We start from the raw sequence: 21,889 nt of genomic DNA on the forward strand, positions 1-21,889 counted from the left end.
TCAATGTCAGATAAACGTCAGAATATAGTGCAAAAACAAAGATGGCAGGCGCACTGCCTCTTGGAATTAGGACCCACTCTCAAAGAGTTTGCAGCCTTTACAAAAGGGCTCTGCGTAATATTGAAGCGTTTTACGATAGACGGTAAGTTATTACAAACATTAAAAATACTTTTGCAACCTTACTCCCATACGGTTACGTAATTATTTTGTCAACACTATAACCTATTTTTTCATTGATTTACAGGTTTATTTTCCAAGATATCTGAAAATCAGCTTTGCAAGTTTATCAATTTGCTTTTTGTTGAAATCTTGAACGATAAGGTGTTTCTTTTATTAATTTGTAGCCCTTTATGTATTTTAGTTTTACCTTTATTCGTAAGATAGATTTAGCAGTTATTCGATTTTAGTTAGTAGATTTCGTTTCCCAATTTTGTCAAATACTTAGAAATTGTTACTTAAACCACTCAATCTATTATATAGCTATAACAATTAGTTGCTATTCTATACTAAATAATATTTATAAAACAATAATTAAAACTAAAAATTAAAGTAATTAAGATTTAGTAATCTACCTACCTACTATACTCCCCAAGCCGATTGGTCATCGTGGGGATTGCGACCAATACCCTCCCACAAATACACACACACATATGAAAGCTAAAAAGTGTTTAAATTTGAATACTACTATACGTATAGGAACATATAATGTCCGATCCCTCTCATCAAATGAGCGATACCTGCAACTCATGCATGCACTAGAAAACGTCAACTTTGATGTGCTAGGACTATCTGAAGTTAAGAGGAATGGCTGCCAAATCGAAGAATACCAGGACTACATTCTGTGTTACATTGGTGAAACAAAAGGTTTACATGGCGTGGGATTTCTAATTAAGAAGGAACATAAACACAAAATACATAATTTTACAGGGATCTCTGAAAGGGTTGCCCTGCTACAACTGAAAATAGAAGACTTTAACATCTCAATTATCCAGACATACGCCCCAACAGATACAGCACAAGATGAAGTTGTTGAAGCATTCTATAACGACTTGGAGAAAGCACACAGTCTAGCGGATGAGAACCTCATAGTAATGGGTGACTTTAACGCGAAAATTGGACAGCCTAAGAAAGAAGAAAGCCCATGTTTTGGAAATTATGGATACGGAGAACGCAATACGAGGGGTCAACTACTAATAGACTATGCTCTCGAACACAACTTACTAATCGTCAATACACTCTTCAAGAAAAAAAGCAGTAAGCGTTGGACATGGACATCTCCCAACCAAAAAATCCAAAATGAGATAGATTTTATTATGACTAACAAACATCATATGGCAAAGTCAACTTCTCTTCAGACCACAGACTACTTCGAGCAACATTCAGTCTATGTCATAAAAGTAAAAACAGAAAAAATTATAAAAACCAGATAATAAGTCCTAAAACTGATGACGAAATTAAAAACTATATAGAAAATTTAAAAACAAATCTTAGCGATGAATTAACCAATGTGCCGGGAAGTGTTCAAACATATTACAACTACCTGGAAGAGAATATATTGCGCAGCTTACAAACTAACGAAGAAACTAGAAGGAAACAACATACAATACTTAGCAATCACACAAAACAACTAATCAAGAAACGCACAGAATTAATACAACTTAAAAACAAAACTAAAGATCAAAAAAAGGAACTCACTGAAATGTTTAAAATTACTAACAAAGCAATAAAACAGGACTACAATAATTACAGGGAAGAGATAATTACAAGGAACATACATACACGCAGAAGTACCAAAAGAGCTTACAAGGAAATGTCTCTACATAAAAATTGGATACAAAAATTAGAGAACAGCTCAGGCGAGACCAAATCAAGGAAGGAGATATTAGAACACGCAACTAAGTTTTATAGAGAACTCTACAGCAAGAAAGAAAATACACCGTTACAGCAAGAACACAATATCACCAGCAATGGGTGCAACATAGTTAAACCAATTGATGAAGATGAAGTACTCTCTCACATAAAGAAACTGAAAAATGAGAAGAGCCCAGGCCCAGATGGGCTAACAAATGACTGCCTTAAACTAGGAGCTCCAATTTTACTTAAACACTTAAAAAAGCTATTTAATATGATACTAGAATTTGAAATAGTACCAAAACAATGGTGCTCTTCTGATATAGTACTAATATATAAAAAAGGAGACCCATTAGATATTGGAAATTACAGACCCATTAGCCTACTGACAAGTGTCTACAAGCTCTTCACATCGATTATACTGAAAAGAATTGCTATAAAAATCGACACCGCACAACCAAGAGAACAGGCAGGCTTCCGCTCAGGCTTTAGCACAACTGATCATATACATGTAGTGGAACAACTAATTGAAAAATTTAATGAATTCAGGAAACCACTATATGTTGCTTTTGTTGACTACAGCAAAGCCTTTGACAGCATCAGTCACAACTCAATCTGGAACGCACTAAAAGTGTCAGGAGTAGAACAGAAATACATAAATATCATCAAACACATATACTCAAATAGCACAAGCAGAGTTAAACTTGAAAGAAGAGGAGATCATATCAAAATTGAAAGAGGAGTAAGGCAAGGCGACCCTCTGTCACCCAAGCTTTTCATTGCCGTACTAGAAAATATTTTTAAAAACATAAACTGGACTGGATATGGTATTAACATTGATGGATGTCGCCTAACGCACCTGCGGTTTGCAGATGACATAATCATATTTGCAGAAAGAGCTAAACAACTAGAAAATATGTTACAGACACTAGACAAGGAAAGCGATGAAGTAGGCTTACAAATGAACAGAAGCAAAACGAAGGTAATGACTAATAGCCTTGACACCCCCATCAATGTAAAAGGAAATACAATTGAATATGTAAAGAAATACATATACCTGGGCAAGCAAATTTCCTTTTCACGGACTAATAACGAGGAAGAGGTAGATAGAAGGAAAAATATTACATGGCGAAAGTTTTGGTCATTCAAAGAAATTCTGAAAGGAAAATTTAGTATGAAGATAAAAAGAATAGTAATGGACACATGCCTTCTGCCTAGTTTATTATACGGATGTCAAACGTGGACTTACACCAATAAGATCAAACAAAAAATAAACACCACACAACGAGCCATGGAAAGAAGCATACTGGGAATAAACAAAATGCACAAAATTAAAAAAGACACTATAAGAATAAAAACAAACGTCAAAGATGCGCTCACACAAGCCCTTAAGCTCAAATGGCAATGGGCAGGACATATTTCAAGATACACAGATGACAGATGGACAACACTAACAACAAGATGGAAAGGACCATTACCAGCCAAGAGGAAAGTTGGCAAACCAGTCAAACGGTGGACTGATGACATAGTAGAGGTTGCAGGAAAAGACTGGATGTACAATGCCAAACACAGACATTTATGGAAGAAATGGGAGGAGGCCTTTACCCAAACGGGATCCATACCTCACGAAAGGAGGAAAAACAACAGAAACAACAGCATAAAAACATATTTTAACAGAAACTAAAAAATAGAGTTATGGAAATAAAGAGGCTATAATAATAATAATATAATAATAATCTACCTTACTATGATAATTGCAGTGTAGGTAACTATACAGATAGAAGATCTAAACGAAATCTTTTTTGGTTACTGGCATCTTTAAAGTCAATTTTAAGACTGCAATATGACTAATATCATATAACATGTTTTAGCGTACCAAAAGAGTACTAAAATCAAGCCCTTTCTTACTATTCTGTTGCAGCGATGTATACCGCTACCAAGCCGTGCTGCTGCGCGACCGCTTTGACAAGAATGCCAAGATCCAGGACGTGCGTAAGGCAGCCCAGCTCCTGAAGGAGGGTGAAGAGGAGCTCTTTCTGCAGCAGCATCCTATTCCTAAGAAGTGTAAGTAATATTAACGGTTACAGTGGATACCAGCTGTTCGTTGGGTTATTCCCAGACATTACCACTGGTAACAGCTGGAAAAAACCACTGACTGGGAACTGAATAAGCTTACCATTAGCATTAGAAAGAACTTCAAAGAAGGTAAGCAATCTTGACCTGTCTTTTAATTGAAAAACGCTTTTTAAAAATCAATAACTTTTACTTATGAAAGCAGAAGAATATAAATGATCGTATTAGATTCATAATTGTTACATATTTGCCGTAACTTATTTTTAAAATGTGTTTTTCAATCAAGATTGTTTACCTGATTTCTAATGCTAAAAAAAACGAACTATAGGCGAATCCACACAGAGCGAGCTTCTTGTGAGGAGATTTAGCTTTCAATGGTGAGCTGCCAATGGGATTGGCTAGTCAAAGTATTTAGAAGATGGCACCAGATAGCTTGTGCTGTAAATCCCTAGAATTGTGAAATTATTGTTTTTTTAATGGAATTTTATGCCCTGGATGCCCTTTGAGTCAAATCTCATAGAAAAAGCGCCATCTATGCATACCTGTAAGTTGCCAACATCATTTTCTAAGTGAGTTGTTCTGGAGTGATGCTGAAAATTATATCATGCTAAAATATGCCCTAACTACTTTGGTTATGGTAATATGTTTTGTACTTCACAATTCACAATAGTTGTCTTTGGGTTGCCAGTTAGACCTTAGACCACTACAAGACATCCATTTTGTTAAGTACTGCAACAGGCCACTGATTAATAAAATTAATAAATAAAAAAAACTTGTCAGGATGTCGCCGTCGACGGATACGTCATCATCATCATTATATATTTAACACAAAGCTATTATTCATTATTAAAACTTATTGTTACTATGTTGGTAAGTTGCAATGCTTATGGACCTTGTTTTTTTCTTCTAGTCGCTGAAAGTCCTGGCGGCGTGGCCTACGAGCGTGAAGTGGAGCCTCCGGACTGGGTCTTGGACTACTGGCATCCGCTCGAGAAGGCTCAGTACCCCGAGTACTTCAAGCGGCGCGAGCAGCGCAAGAAGGAGTTCATCGCCATGTGGGAGAAGCAGTATGGGAAGCATGAAGAGAAACCGCACCATTAAATATTGTGTACGATAGTTAATTAGTAAATATATTTGTTATTGTAATAAGACTTTATTTTAACACCCCAAGAAACAAATTTTGTTTATGATTTTTCATACTCAGGCAAACATTGCTTTTTAGCACTAAATGCAAATTTTAAATGTCACAGGTTGTGTAGTAAGTACATAACTATTAAATTAAAAAAAAACCTACATGATATGCCAAAAAAACATTTTACGCCAATAATGCTTTACGCCATTTTGGAAGTGCTGATACTCTGCTGGATCAATTTCTATCAAATAACCTCTAGCCGCTAGCCTCTATACGTCAACCTTGCCAAGCAAAATGATATTTTATTTTGTCAACACAAAGTTCAAATTAGAATGGAACAGGAGACCTTTTTATAGGTCTCTGGGCGGCTAGAGGATATAGCTAAGAAAACAATAGCAAGGAATTTAGTTTTGACGTAAAAAAACCGCATCGGAATCGCGGGTCCATCCGTTGGAGAGCTACGACGCCACAGACAGACATTGGTGTCAAACATAAACACCCCACTTTTTGCGTTGGGGGTTAAAAAGGAATTCACATTAATCAAATCACACCTACATTGTGTTTAAATTCTTTATTAAAGTATAAATAAATATTACATACACATGTTATATACACTTGTACTTGATGTAGGTATTACATGATATTGTATATGTACAAATTCCTATTTAAATTAGAATCAGGTTTGTTTGAAACAAAACAATGTGTGATGATATGTCTAGCGGGCGCAGCATGGTTCATTTTTATCGCCTGTAACTATGTCCGTCACTTTCTCACTTACATACTTGTTAGAACGTGACAAGCGATAAAAATGCGACCGTGCTACCGCCGCAGGAAGGAATGTACCTTAATATAATAAATAATACAGCATTACGTCCCATAAGCAAAACCTTGTGTGATTTTGTATGCCCGTAAAGTGAATAAAGTCACTAAACTGTGCACTTATATAGTTCTCTAAAGTACATATAATTCTAACTTTTGACAAAGTTATCTATAATATAACACGGACATTTAAATATATAGCAATTTGCAAAATTGTCCCCATTTAAACATTGCATGGTAGGCAGATTTATTCCTTTCCCATCGTATTTTCACGGAAACGCACGAACGTGTCTTGCTATTTCAGTCTCGGGTTGACTGAAGTAGCATGATAAATACGAACGTTTCCGAGAAAATACGATGGCATAGGATTGTTCGCTACATCTGTATGCATGTATTTAAAAATGTGACGTTCCAAGGTAAAAGGTACCTTATGGCGGCTGGCACTTACGTCACATAGCGCCGCAATAATATTGGAGCGGCGTTAATAATAGCGTAAGCGCCAACCGCTATAAGGTACCTTTACCCGTGGGACGTCACAAATTTGTATACAACACACACTCTGGACCACTGGAATAAGACCGCCTGTGGCCTATTTTATAAAGCTACAAGTTACAATTTACAAGCGGAAGTCTCTTTCTAACCCTATGTGTTAGAATGAGACTTCCGCTTGTAAATTGTAACTTGTATCTTTATAAAATAAGCCACTGTTGTTACCTAGGCTTAAGTTTGTATTTCGCTTCATGTATTTTTTTAACTTTATGGTGCAATACAGGATATTTACTTATTTACACTGGAAATTATCAAAAATAATAGATACGAAGCAAGGTCATTGAAAATTTGTGATAAAAAATATAACACATTGTTTACACAAAACTGAGAACTCATTTAAGACTAACAATTTAACTCTTAACATTTGTCGTTGCATTAAAAAAAAACACTTAAAAATAGTTTACACAACTAGATGGACAGGCTGTCCCAGAATTCGACGTCAAGCCGTAAACGGATGATAGACCAAGTGATAACAGTTATCATATAAATACAAAAAAAAAATCAACTCATGTTTTTAGGGTTCCGTAGCCAAATGGCAAAAAACGGAACCCTTATAGATTCGTCATGTCTGTCTGTCTGTCTGTCTGTCTGTCTGTCTGTCTGTCTGTCCGTCCGTATGTCACAGCCACTTTGTTCCGAAACTATAAGTACTATACTGTTGAAACTTGGTAAGTAGATGTATTCTGTGAACCGCATTTAGATTTTCATACAAAAATAGAAAAAAAATAAAAAATTTTTAGGGTTCCCCATACATAGAACTGAAACTCAAAAAATTTTTTTTCGTCAAACCCATACGTGTGGGGTATCTATGGATAGGTCTTCAAAAATGATATTGAGGTTTCTAATATCATTTTCTTCTAAACTGAATAGTTTACGCGAGAGACACTTCCAAAGTGGTAAAATGTGTGTCCCCCCCCCTGTAACTTCTAAAATAAGAGTATGATAAAACTAAAAAAAATATATGATGTACATTACCATGCAAACTTCCACCGAAAATTGGTTTGAACAAGATTTGGTAAGTAGTTTTTTTTTATACGTCATAAACCGTAAACCGCAATTTTATTATGTTACTTGCTGTTACGGAACCCTTCATGGGCGAGTCCGACTCGCACTTGGCCGCTTTTTTAAAAATTATGGTCACTTTAAAAATTCACTAAAAAATCCACACCTGTAATGGTTCTTTAACTCTTGTTACTACAAATTCCATAATTTATTTTAATTTTTTTATTCTGTGTAATCTTGAATAATTACAGGTTGTGGATTTTTTAGTGAATTTTTAAAGTGACCAAAATATTTAAAGAACATGAGTTGGATTTTTTTTTGTATTTTTATGATAACTGTTATGACTTGGTCTATCATCCGTTTACGGCTTGACGTCGAATTCTGGGACACCCTGTATACAGAGGAATACTAGGAGGCGTATAAGTAGGTAGTGTAAAATAATATAGTCGCAAATTAACAGCTGAAATAGATGGCGAATATGGCGATGTACACCTGAATTTAACAAAAGATAGCGGGGATCCGTTTAAGGGCATTCGATATCGAGTTCTGATTTGGAAAAAGATTGCAGACGCAATTTTTTTTTGTGTGCCTGTGTATTGGAGAGTTGGCCGACTTGGACGACCTATAGAAAAAAAATTTTTTTTCACGTCAAAAAAAAACCTTGTATGGAGTTGTCACATGTTACCGCATACAACGCCCTCTACACCCCTTATATTTTTCCAATTTACGCGTCATAGTATTCCTTGCCCACATCCAGTCGATTTGATTCGACCAATAGCGTTAGAGCACCGCGGGTAAACGGTCAATCAGCCTCAGTTGCCCCCGAGCGTGTAGCCGGCGCCCCAGTTGTGGCGGCCCGGCGCCGGCGCCCCCGCGGGGCTGCGCGCCGGCGCGGGGCCGCCGAAACCGGTCACCGTCGTCCGCGAGTTGGGGAACCATTTGCGACTGCAAGTTGATAATAACGTTATTAATATTGTTAAATAGGTATAAGGGATGGTATATTAGTAATGTGTTTATTATTTTAAGTTAGGACATTTATTTTAGGGTGTATGTAATAGTTATTTTCACCACACCAGCTTGGAAAGGCTTACTTTGCGCTTCAAAACCTGATAGCGAAGTTGCATTTCATTCACATGTGAGGCAAAGTAATCAAATGCAAATTTTGAGTTGTTTTCTTATGTTTGCTGGTAGAATTTACTTTTAAATTATGATTTTGGATGATAACTATTTAATACCATTCATTTGGATTTGATTAGGTATGATTTTGTTTGATATTTTACATTTAATATTTGCTTCAGGCTGGCGTGGTGAAAAATGGCGTGTTTCACTCGGGGGCAAATATTGTTTAACCTTCGTGCTTTGAAACACTCGCAACGCTCAAGATTCCATTTTTCGAAGCACTCGCTACGCTCGTGGTTCAATTTTGGAATCTTTCGCTTGCTCGGGTATCAATATTAGCACGAGCGGTTAAACAACAACTTTTCCCCCTTGTAAAACAAATAACTATTGTTTTTACCTTATATAATACCTTAAAACTAGCATACATATTATTACAAAATATATCTTAAAACTAAAAACACAATTATGGCTGCGATGCAGTTCGCAACCCCGCAGTGTCAGGGAGCCGGCCGCGGAACCGCCGGAACTTGACACCCTTCGGCCAAAACTCCTCCTTGGTGAAGGTCGCTAGATGTTCAGTCGGAACGCTCAACACAAAAGAATTAAAATAATAATCATGACGTGTCTCGTAATATTTGTTTTATATATATAGTGTTACACTTCCTGCTGAGCCGAATTCGACCAAAGTGAGGAGTGTCTCCCCACTGATAATACTTACACAATAGCTGGCGGTGAGAGCAGCGTGGGTCCGCCGAACTCCTGAGGATACTTGAAGAGCAGGAAGAAAGCCAGGTGGCCCACCAAGATACCGATGAATTCGGCGATTCCACTGCAAAAAAGAAAATTACCACAAGTCACTCACGTATTTTAAGTCGAAACTTGCTCGACATGTTTCGCTACATAACGAAAAGCATCGCAGTGAGCCGTAGGCACATGATTGGCGTGACAGTATCTCACGGCGACATAGACTTCCCGTCTTTTACTATGTTAACAAAAGAGGGACGGGTAGTCTATCTCTCGAGATACTGTCGCTACAATCATGTGCTAGCCCGGCTGCAATATACAGGGTCATTTTTGGACCGTTAGCCATATTTTGCGAGGTGATTAGGTAGGTCATACTGAACAACTTTTTCTATGGGATCTTCCCATAGAAAACGTCGACATCCACCCGACCAAAATGTATGAAACTGCCAATAAAAATTTTGTGATAAAATTAAATTAAATTAATAAAAATATTTTCTATACTGTTAATATCCAGGGAGGAAAACGGGGACTACGTTTGTTTGGAGAGCGGTCGTCAACTATCCTCTTAAGCGGGGTACTCGCTCATTATAAAATGGACCTACTAGCGACATCTAGTTAGTTATTGATGAACTATACTTAGTTATTGATATACTATATATTAGATTGAATTGGTTTCACTAATATCATTACGTTTTCATAAAAAATATCTAGGCAGCCCAAAACACTAGGTTTCAGAATTTTAATACTACGGAAAATGTAAAATATTGTTATCGATATCGAGGACTACTAGCGCCATCTAGTTGTCCTGCGGCTAACATATAGACATTGTCTTATTGATGTATTAAATTTGGGAAACTTCGCGTTATCCGGGGGCCTAGTCAAGATGGCAACGCCAAACGAATAGAAAAAATGTATTGGGGATTTGCTATGAAAAGTCACGTGACTGTTTCCATACATTATTCAAGTTTCGTATGGCGCACAGCGCATCATCGTGAACCTTATGCACGAATGCACGAACGTTGATATCGTCGGGTGACAAGCAAAAGTCACTAAGTACTATCAAGAAATTAATGTAACAATGCACTTTATTACACTTGTAACACGTTTTATTGTCCAATCATTTCAATGGTGTTAGTTAGTGACTTTTGCTTGTTACCCGACGATATTTGGCTTACCCTTTGAAGGTCAAAGGGTAAAGTGACCAATAACTTACCCTCCACTGACGATAAGGTTGAAAGCGAACAGCACCCACGGAAGGTACATGGCGCGGAACCGGGTCCCGAACCAGAAGGTGACTATCACGTCCTTGTTCAGCTGGCACCACACGTAGAGCACCGAGATCACCATAGGGATCATTAATAGCTGGAAAATAAATTTTAGAAATTTTTATATTAAAGGAAAAAATGGAAAAATTTCGCTTCCGGCAGTAATTGAAGCCGCAACCTCCGCAATTATATATAAAAAATATTATTATTTATTTTTTTATTATTTTTGGAATATCGCTCGCAGACGTATCTGCATGTTTAAAAAAACAAATTTTAGATTAGTTTAAAAGTTTTGGCAACCCTAACATTGGTTCACACTTCACAGCTTAGAGTATTTAGTAACTGGATACGTCACGGCTGTCATTTTCTGTACGAAACAGTGCCGATTTTTGCGGGGGAGGGGACGTGAAACGTACTGCTACTTCTACATGATTTGTACGTAACGTACAAATAGCCACGTCAGTCCATACAAAAGTTTGCACAATTATGCAAGTTTTTCGGCAGAGGGGTAAGCTCTTAAAGGCGACTCCAGTTATTAGGGTTCTGTACCCAAAGGGTAAAACGGGACCCTATTACTAAGACTTCGCTGTCCGTCCGTCCGTCCGTCCGTCCGTCTGTCCGTCTGTCACCAGGCTGTATCTCACGAACCGTGATAGCTAGACAGTTGAAATTTTCAAATATGATGTATTTCTGTTGCCGCCATAACAACAAATACTAAAAACAGAATAAAATAAAGATTTAAATGGGGCTCCCATACAACAAACGTGATTTCTGACTAAAGTTAAGCAACCTCGGGAGTGGTCAGTACTTGGATGGGTGACCGTTTTCTTTTTGCATTTTTTTCCGTTTTTTTTTTGCTTTATAGTATGGAACCCTTTGTGCGCGAGTCCGACTCGCACTTGCCCGGTTTTTAAATACTCTAAGGGTCACAGACATAAATGAAATAAAATGTAACTTGGGTTTGAAAGCTTTCAGGATAACTTTTGTTGCCAAAACATGAAAGTCATTTAAATTAAATTTTATATAAATTATTTTTATCTATTTCATGTGCAAAGCTGTAAAAAAAGTTTTGTGTAACAATATAATATAAACACTCACCGGCATATTAATCAAGAATCCGATAACCACGCACACCAGCCAGTTGAACGCCAGCATGGTGAAGTAGTCGGCGGGCTTGCCGGCGAACATGCCCGTCTCCAGGCGCTCCGAGTAGCTGTACAGGAAGTAGCAGTTCACTAGGAATGGGAAGCTTGGCGGAAAGTAGAAGAGGGCTGTGAGAGGGCGCCATATCTGGAATATATTGTGTATGTTATAGACAAGTGGTACCAAAATCTCTCACCAGTAAATTAATTACCAGTAATACATTTATATTATATATATAATATTTACAGTACATATGGCCCTATTTTCCCGCACTAGTGTGTAAAATAGTTTTCGTGTGTATGTCACCTCTACACTGGCCGTTATATGCACGATGAAATTGCCTCGTGCATATGCTCGCTGTGTGGACCTGGCTAAAAGTGTAGTTGCTTGGTTTGCATTCAAAATTATATAGCTCAGATTTATATAATGTAAACTTCTGTAATAGAACTTCTTTCCTAGGACACTATCTGCATTGAGCTTTGATTATTATTAACCTCAAAAAATTTAAGTTAAAATGTGATGCAACCTTGGTGTCATAACAAGCACCAAAGAGTCAATACAAAATACATTCTAAGACTCTTCTCTTTCCGCACAGACTCTACTTCTACTACTAATTAGACTTTGATAGAAAATTCTGGACAATAAGATGAAACTATTGCGTGTGAGGAATGGTGGTGTTCGTAATACATAGTTAAATTGGCGTTAAAAAGCTTAGCAAGCATGAAAATTATTGAGTATGAAAATGTTACCGAGCCATTGCAAACACCGGATACAACTTTATCGTAGGGATCTAATGGATAAAACTGTAAATATATGACGGCAAAGTTACTACTTACTTGGAACTCGGAATAGAACGGCGTCCATAACAAAATCAAATTGAATGGATTGAAGAAACCGAATTTGGCTAAAATACTGATCACTACAGTAGCAGTCAACCAATATCGTGTAAAGAATGGTATACCGTAGTAGAACTCACTAAATTCAGTCATTTTTATAAATTCTTATATAGCTTTCTGGGTAAAATAAACAAATGTAGGATACCAAGTTCGTATGCACTTTTTATGTTTAAATTTACACCGCTTACTTGTAAAAACACTATTGGTAATGAGTTAAAATGATGTCATCGCATACGTGTCACCATTTGACCAATTTTATGCTCAATTAATTGAATATTCTTTCTTATTTTATTATTGTTTAGTCATTGCACTGTAAATCGACTCGACACCACAGATACTGACTGAACTGAAGAGAGAGGTTATCTGTCAGATTTGAAGTTACTAGATGCCAAAAAGTTTGAGTGATGTGGCAGTGACGTAATCTTGACAAGGGTTACGTTTTTGTATTTACGGAACCCTGTTAACATTTAGCCCCCATTCGCACGGGAGCTTTTTCAACGCGCGTTAAAAAAGCATTCGAATGGCACAAATGGATAACCATGTATGTATTCACACGACAGCGGTAGCGCTATTAACACATTCAACACCAAGAACCCGACTGTCGGGTACACTGTTCGTAGCGACTACGCGCTACATACGACGAAACCGTGGCTACGCGCTACGAGCGTAACCCGTAGCACTTAGTGGTATTGAATGTGTTAATCAAACGTTGTTGGATTTTCAACTTTAAGCCTTGGTCGTTAAGTCGAAATGAGAGTGGACAGATTCAAGCGCTTTTTTAACTCGCGTTGAATTTTAACTCGCGTTGAAAAAGCTGTCATGCGAATGGGGGCTTATAGAAGTCTGCGCGGAAAGAGTCCTGGAATTAGGGACCATGCGTGTTGGAGGGCGTGCTATGTCGTGGCCTGAATCAGAAACATATGTGCACACGTACATTGCCAAAACAACTAAAACAAGTGCAACCATCAACATCAACTTCAAGAGTCTCAACCAAAGAATATAATACTCACTAGTCTCAACAGTAACGTAAGGTAGTAGACCTTACGTTACTGTTGAGACTAGTGAGTATTATATTCTTAAACATTTTGTATTAAACAGAAACGTCAAACGATATCACAAAATAAATGTAGACATAAATTAATTAAAAATACTGACTGTTTATCATATTATTTATTTAAAATTAAATTAGTGTAAGTCCATACATAAAAGTACCTATATTACAATAATTATGTACAAAATATATTTTTGATATAACTAATATTACAATATATATTTCTGACATCAACAAATCTAAGTTCTGTTAGCAGTTACATGAGACCATGTGCGCACCGGCTGCGTGTGCGTGACGTGTACGTGCGGCGTTGTAGTATACAAATCCTTATGAGAGACGGCACACCGCTTGCGTGACGTGTGCGTGTGCGGCTCCAACATTTTAGCGCACGCACACGCGCACGTCACGCACACGCAAGCCGGTGTGCACAGGCCTTTAATCTAAACACACATGTAACATCAATCACACAACACTATCTAAAAAATAACGTACATTCAGGGTGAAATTCCAATCACCAGCCATACTCTGCGTAGTGACTTATAGGTCATATTTTTAGCATCGGACCAATGCTGAAATCGCGAAAAAAAAATACAGTCGCATAGAAATCAACGGCATCACATCCGCCGGAATGTATGAAAGAGCCTTTCGATCGCGATTTCAGCATTGATCATTTTGTAAAAGTTGTTTGTAAGACCTATTACTATGTAAGTTACTACGCAGTATGGCTGGTGATTAATATTCCACTGATATTGTTTCTCCCAGTTTGCGACTTTCAATCCGGAGGTCGCGGGTTCAAACCCGGGCTCGTACCAATGACTTTTTCGGAACTTATGTACGAAATATCATTTGTTATTTACCAGTTGCTTTTCGGTGAAGGAAAACATCGTGAGGAAACCGGACTAATCCCACGTCCTACGTCAAATCATGGGATTAGTTGTCAAAGCGGACCCCAGGCTCCCATGAGCCGTGGCAAAATGCCGGGATAACGCGAGCACAGAATAAATAATAGTACTAAGTACAGAAGACTCACTCTCTAACAAAACGCGTCTGTTACGATCAGCACAGATATGGCCGCTAGGTGGCGACAGCGCGACGCGCGGCTTATGGCAAACCCCAAAATTGGGGCCGAACGGATGTACTTTTAGCTACCTGTAGCAAAGCGACGAAATCGCGGAGTGAGCCACGCCTGACGGAAGGAAGAAGTTGTTTCTCCCAGTTTAATATACTAAGGGCCACCTGCACCATTCCACTAACCCGGGGTTAACCGGTTAAACCTGCAGTTACCAAGGTTACCAGTACAATTTGACACTAGGTTAACGGTTTAACCGCTTAACCCTGGGATGGTGCAAGTGGTGGTAAGATGGCTAAAGGGTAGTTTGTGTATTCAGAGGCCTCCTAGGGTCTGCCCGCGGCCCCACTGGTGCCCTTCGGGGACGGGGGCCCTGGTTGGTGCCGCTGCTGCAGGGCCGAAGTTGTTCGGGCGACGGAAGTCAGGGAAATACTTCTTGCTATAACCAAATAAAGTGAAATTGTATTTTTAGGTAAAAAATTACATGATGGATTGGAAAAACGATAGTTTTTAGGGTTCCGTTCCCAAAGGGACCCTATTACGAAGACTCCGCTGTCCGTCTGTCCTTCCGTCTGTCTGTAACTCATAAACCGTGATAGGTAGACAGTTGAAATTTTCACAGGTAATGTATTTATATTGCCACTATAACAACAAATACTAAAAAGTACGGAACCCTCGGTGGGCAAGTCCGACTCGCACTTGTTCGGTTTTTGACATGACAGCCGGCCGTGAAACGTCTCCACCGAACAAGCTACTTCCCGCGGCAATTTCCTCGCGAGGCGACTTGTTCTGTGTGGGCCTTAAGATTTATTTGCCTTCGCATTATAAGACTAATTGTAGGCACGGGATATACTTACAGAATAGCAGGTGGTGTAAGTAATGCGGGTCCGCCGAACTCCTGCGGGTACTTGAAGATCAGGAAGAAGGCCAGGTGGCCCACCAGGATGCCCAGGAACTCTTCAACGCCACTGGAGACATAATGTTTAATTAAATGGAATCCATTATAAACAGATCATTAGAGCTTGGGGCCTATTTCGCTACGCTGACAATTAGGTGGGTCCACACAGAACGAGTCGCCTCGCAAGGAATTTGCCGCGCGAAGCAGTTCGGTCTGTGAAGACGTGCCTCGATAATGTTAATAATAGATAACTGTGGCCTAGTGTCAATATTTATTATTTGGACCAGAAATGCATGTCGAATTGTCACTGTCAGGAGTGGCTGTTTGTAAAGTACAGCTATCACATTACTAAAAATAACTATCAAACAACATCATAAAGTCCATTCCAATAGAACTTGCTAACTTTGTAAACAAAAGACGTAACTTTGTTTTGTCACTGTTTCTCCTTGAATTTTCACATCATCTCATCAAACACCATTGAAACACATACACTATACACTATTAAAGCGGTCGTTACCGTAAAATACAACAATATATAACTGTATCTTGGATATTTCATTAAAAGTTTAAAATGGTTTCATAAGTTAGGTTATTAGGCCCTGATGTAATGACGTTTTTGTTTCTTTTACATTCTACAATTGTCTATGATGTGTAGTGTTGTGACTAAAGTTGGCTTCGAGCAACACTGGCTTCCGACACGTCGGAAGGGAGGGGCCCAAGCGATATCTCGCCGTACAAATCTTTCTACCATTTTTCGCGGGGGGAAAGGTGCACACAGTCGCATTTCTCACACACTTACATACAAAATCCAATCTGTAATGACGACACAGATACATAGAAAATGACACACGTCAAAGACAAATCTTGCAAACCTCGATCTCTTTTTGTGTACGGACGAGTGACTAGTGTCACAACACGCACACTAACACATTTTCGTTGAAGTATGTCATTGTATTCTGAGAGATGAGAAGTCGGATTTTTCGCTCGACCGATCCGCAATTTGTACTGAGCGAGCAAAATCGATAAATCCAACAATTACTTGAGACTAAAATAGAATAATTGTATTTAAATGTAATTTAACGTATGATATGTAAAAAAAATATTACATGTGAAATGTAACACGTTCTTTTTGTAAATTTGATGTCCCCGACCTCTTTTTATAACAAAAAACCGAGCAAACAGGCATTTTTGTGCAGCAGTGTTCACGCGCGCGTCTGAACTCGGTCTAGTGAAAAATCCAAGTGCAACTAGTTTTATTACCCGCGCTAGATTATATTGACGCGCTAATCTTGTACCTCGGCAGAGGGGAAATAGTGCGAATGCCGCCTCCCTTCCGTGTTGCTCGAAGAAAGTTGGTGATATACTCGTAAAGCCGCTACACACTACGCGACTCACGGTCTGTACCTGCCAACGCGGTTATATACACTACGCGGTAGTTTGACAATTTTTTTTTCCTCTGATCGTGAAGAATCGTGATTAAACAAATTAAAAATAAGTATCTACTTGTTTTTTACTTTCAGTATTTAATTATTCGATATGGTTTGACATAAAAACCGGGCAAGTGCGAGTCGGACTCGCGCACGAAGGGTTCCGCACCATAAAGTAAAAAAAAAAACGGAAAAAAATGCAAAAAGAAAACGGTCACCCATCCAAGTACTGACCACGCGCGACGTTGCTTAACTTTGGGCAAAAATCACGTTTGCTGTATGGGAGCCCCACTTAAATCTTTATTTTATTCTGTTTTTAGTATTTGTTGTTATAGCGGCAACAGAAATACATTATCTGTGAAAATTTCAACTGTCTAGCTATCACGGTTCGTGAGATACAGCCTGGTGACAGACAGACGGACGGACGGACGGACGGACGGGCGGACGGACAGCGAAGTCTTAGTAATAGGGTCCCGTTTTACCCTTTGGGTACGGAACCCTAAAAATGGTAACACACTATCGCACCGCACGACGACCTTGGTGCGTCGCACCCATAAGTGATATATAGTTCCGTTTTTTTAGCATTAAAAATAAGGTAAACAATCTTTATGTCTTTGTTTTTGATTGAAAAACACATTCAAAAAATAAGTTACGGCAAATATGTAACAATAATGAATCCAATACGATCATTTATATTCTTCTGCTTTCATAAGTAATAGTTACTGATTTTTAATAAGCGTTTTTCAATTAAAAGACATGTCAAGATCGCTTACCTTCTTTCAAGTTCTTTTTAATGCAAAAAAAACGAACTATGGATGCGACGCACCAAGTTCGTGATGCAGTGCGATAGTGTGTTACGGCCTTAAGTAAAGGACTAAGTAAGACTCTTGCCCATCACTAGCAAATTCAGCATTCAGAGACAATTTCAATATGGCGGTTTGTTTACATAGTTTGCAAGTTCTATTGAAATGGACTTTAAATTTGATGAGTCTTTTTTTTTACTAAATAAAACTGTAGGGTAATTCGCCGGTAACTGGCGACCGGGCAATAACTGGCCACCCTAAATTAAAAATGAATTCTATTCACTTATAAACAGAATTCATTTTAGTATAAGGTTTCAAGAACTGGGCAGCCTTCAATAACTATAGCCACCTTATACTACGATGAATTCTGTTTATAGGTTAATAGAATTCATCTTTAGTTTAGGGTGGCCACAGTGGCGAATTTGCAGTCTTTGTCGCCCTAGGCCCCAGGCCCTGTAGACGCCCCTTTCAAGGCACCCATAATATTGACTACATTTTGAGTTATTTTTTGTTACCATCAGCGAATTTTTTGTCACAATTTGCCGCCCCTAAATATCTTGCCGCCTTAGGCCCGGGCCTACTGTGCCTTAGGGTAAATCCGCCATTGGGTGGCCAATACGTATCATATAGAACCTAAGCATAAGTCAGTAGTAATGAATGAAAAGATTTATTTTCAGGCAACTATTGGCCCATAGATAAATACCTTAAAACTAGCATACATATTATTAATAATAATAATAATAAGCAAACTGTGATATTGTGAACTATGCACCCATTTTGCTACACCCTTATTAGGGTCCATGTTGTATGTAACATCCGTACTGGTATGCAAATAAAGATCTCTATCTCCAATTACTAACAGGTGGCCAGTTACTGGCGAATTACCCTATATGTCAAGAAACTCACCCTCCGTTGACGATAACGTTGAACGCGAGCAGCACCCACGGCAGGAACATGGCGCGGAACCGCGTCCCGAACCAGAAGGATACAATCACGTCCTTGTTCAGCTGGCACCACACGTACAGCACCGAGATCACCATGGGGTCCATTACGTACTGGGGAACGAAACTCGATATTAATTACTTACCCTCTAAGCATGCTCTATAAGACGGTTCCATACAGAACAATACGCCGCGCGAGAAAATTGCCATACGAAACAGCTTGGTCTGCACAGAGTAGACGTGCCTCGTGCAAAGTAAACGCACTCGCGGCGGAATTGCCTCGGGCGATGCGTGTCTCCACCGACCGTGCTGCCTCGCGCGGCAATTTCCTGACGAGGCTGCTCGTTCTGTGTGGACCCACTTATTCACAAAACAACTCGTTCTGTGTAGACGTGACTGCCCCGTTCGAGCAGCGGCATACATTGCTCTACACATGCATTGCGTACTCTTAGTTCGAGAGTAGAAATAAGCGTGTATTTTAAATGGTGGACTCTTTTTTGGATGTAGGTAAATACAATCATCATCAGTAGGTAGGTAAATATAATCAGTTACTTAATATAGACAGTAAGTTAATGAATATTGAATGTGAAAGTTTCACATCTATGAGAAAACTAAGCAATTTTTTTTCTGCTATTTGTTTGTATAACTTCTATAGTTCGTTTTTTTAGCATTAGAAATAAGGTAAACAATCTTGATGTGTCTTTTAATTGAAAAACACATTTTAAAAATAAGTTACAGCAAATATGTAACAATTATGAATCTAATACGATCATTTATATTCTTTTGCTTTCATAAGTAATAGTTATTGATTTTTAAAAAGCGTTTTTCAATTAAAAGACATGTCAAGATCGCTTACCTTCTTGCAAGTTCTTTCTAATGCTAAAAAAAACGAACTATAGTGTCCCACAGTCCTAAAATTAGTACAAATTACTTCTAATGAGTCTTCTAATTTAAATCATTGTTATATTATCTCCCAAGAATAGCAGTCTTGAGCGCTGGTGGCCTAGCGGTAAGAGCGTGCGACTTGCAATCTGGAGGTCGCGGGTTCAAACCCCGGCTCGTACCAATGAGTTTTTCGGAACTTATGTACGAAATATCATTTGATATTTACCATTCGCTTTTCGGTGAAGGAAAACATCGTGAGGAAACCGGACTAATCCCAATAAGGCCTAGTTTACCCTCTGGGTTGGAAGGTCAGATGGCAGTCGCTTTCGTAAAACTGGTGCCTACGTCAAATCATGGGATTAGTTGTCAAGCGGACCCCAGGCTCCCATGAGCCGTGGCAGGATGCCGGGATAACGCGAGGAAGAAGAAGAAGTTGTATTATCTCCCAACACTAGCTATTTTTAGGGTTCCGTACCCAAAGGGTAAAACGGGACCCTATTACTAAGACTTCGCTGTCCGTCTGTCCGTCCGTCCGTCCGTCTGTCACCAGGCTGTATCTCACGAACCGTGATAGCTAGACAGTTGAAATTTTCACAGATGATGTATTTCTGTTGCCGCTATAACAACAAATACTAAAAACAGAATAAAATAAAGATTTAAATGGGGCTCCCATATAACAAACGTGATTTTTGACCAAAGTTAAGCAACGTCGGGAGTGGTCAGTACTTGGATGGGTGACCGTTTTTTTTTGCTTTTTTTTTTGTTTTTTTTTTTGCATTATGGTACGGAACCCTTCGTGCGCGAGTCCGACTCGCACTTGCCCGGTTTTTTTTCTTTACAACGAGGTTGCATCCCTTAGCTTATTGTGTAATTGAGTTATTTGAGTTACGGCAAAATGTACAGCGCCATCTTGTTTACCGGTCAGGTTTGAACCACGAAATTATCTTAGATTGTACGCATCTTAATCAATGTATCTTTGCTAAAGGATAACGGTTAACACTTTTAAAACAGATAATAAATGGTACTAATAAAAAAAAAATGTACTCACACTTAATCCAACCAAAATTCCAATACCAATGCAGACTAGCCAATTAAAGAGTAGCATGGTAAAGTAGTCAGCCGGCTTGCCAGCGAAGATGCCGGTCTCCAGCCGCTCGGAATAACTGTACAGGAAGTAACAGTTCACGAGGAAGTGGAACCCCGTTGATGGTGTGATGGGATAGTAGAATAGTGCTGTTGCTGGCCGCCATAACTATAAAAAGAAAGTACTTTTTAAAATATATATTTGTTTTAATTTAGCCTATTAGTATGCCCCTCTGGTGGACGAAGGCCTCCCCTCTTTACCGGCACTTGTCTCTGTCTAATGCACACTCCACACAGAATGTATCAAGGTTCTATATACATATGTATACATATTAAAAGTATTTTTTTGTATCTTCTTTTTCTATCTATTTTTAGCTGCCTATTTTCACAGTAATTTATATTCAGGGTAAATTTTGATTGGGCAGTCTAACGGTCACTTGAGTATATATTTTGAAGGCAGCAGACTAGATGCATGTGCACGCAATAAATGTGTGGACAATATTACACATCAACCTAGCCTCAAATTAAGCAAAGCTTGTATTAGGGTAATTTATATTAGGTTAGTTAGGCAGAATTTTTGTTAGGTTTGTACTTTGTAGGTAATTTGTTAAATAGAAAAATATACAAAGTTTATTCACATAAAATAAAGATAATTATATTAAGAGCACTCACATGGAATCTGTTGATGAAGGCGCCAATATCCAAAATTAAATACCTGAAGTCGAGAAGATTAAATTTGGCTAATATACTGAGTCCAACAGTTAAAGATAACCAGTAACGGGTGAAGAAGGGTATCCCATAATACCAGTCTCTAAATTCCGTCATTGTATATTTTATTTAACGCCAATTATTTTATGTTATTGTGCTAAAAACAAATATACGGCTTATCTACACCGGTGCTAGATAACGCAACACAATAGGTTACGCGAGATATTCTGGAGTGACTCGCTGTTTTAGGAATTGTGGTTTGATAAATAAATATTCCTGATGTAATTCTAAGCAAACTGCAGCTTTGTACACGTGTCCCGATCGAATTAGTCCAGAATTTTTCGTAGATTTTGTTGTCTGACGTTTTGTTTTGACATCATTTTGACATTCATTGTTGGATTTGTTGGATCCAAAAAAAATCGTGCAGCGCA

At 38.5% G+C, this 21,889-nt stretch overlaps 3 protein-coding genes across 3 annotated transcripts; 1 reads left to right on the top strand and 2 right to left on the bottom strand.

Annotated features, from left to right (window-relative positions):
* LOC134673772 (NADH dehydrogenase [ubiquinone] 1 beta subcomplex subunit 9) lies at positions 1-5,066 on the top strand. Its single transcript, XM_063531796.1, has 3 exons — positions 1-142; positions 3,773-3,915; positions 4,835-5,066. Exons 1-3 carry the CDS (start codon positions 42-44, stop codon positions 5,023-5,025), a joined length of 435 nt encoding a protein of 144 aa, XP_063387866.1. The 5' UTR covers positions 1-41; the 3' UTR covers positions 5,026-5,066.
* A 2,485-nt stretch (positions 5,067-7,551) lies between these two features.
* LOC134673768 (derlin-1-like) lies at positions 7,552-12,933 on the bottom strand. Its single transcript, XM_063531790.1, has 5 exons — positions 12,534-12,933; positions 11,653-11,844; positions 10,503-10,651; positions 9,264-9,374; positions 7,552-8,371 (listed from the first exon to the last, which is right to left on the bottom strand). The coding sequence occupies exons 1-5, from the start codon at positions 12,684-12,686 to the stop codon at positions 8,239-8,241; spliced, it is 738 nt and encodes a 245-aa protein (XP_063387860.1). The 5' UTR covers positions 12,687-12,933; the 3' UTR covers positions 7,552-8,238.
* Positions 12,934-14,055: 1,122 nt separating this feature from the next.
* On the bottom strand, positions 14,056-21,852 carry LOC134673767 (derlin-1-like). Its single transcript, XM_063531789.1, has 5 exons — positions 21,423-21,852; positions 20,716-20,919; positions 18,748-18,896; positions 15,571-15,681; positions 14,056-15,152 (listed from the first exon to the last, which is right to left on the bottom strand). Exons 1-5 carry the CDS (start codon positions 21,573-21,575, stop codon positions 15,029-15,031), a joined length of 741 nt encoding a protein of 246 aa, XP_063387859.1. The 5' UTR covers positions 21,576-21,852; the 3' UTR covers positions 14,056-15,028.
* Between the last annotated feature and the right edge of the window lie 37 nt (positions 21,853-21,889).

The sequence above is a fragment of the Cydia fagiglandana genome, chromosome 19 (assembly GCF_963556715.1).
Source record: "Cydia fagiglandana chromosome 19, ilCydFagi1.1, whole genome shotgun sequence".
In the NCBI taxonomy this organism is placed as follows: Eukaryota; Metazoa; Arthropoda; class Insecta; order Lepidoptera; family Tortricidae; genus Cydia; species Cydia fagiglandana.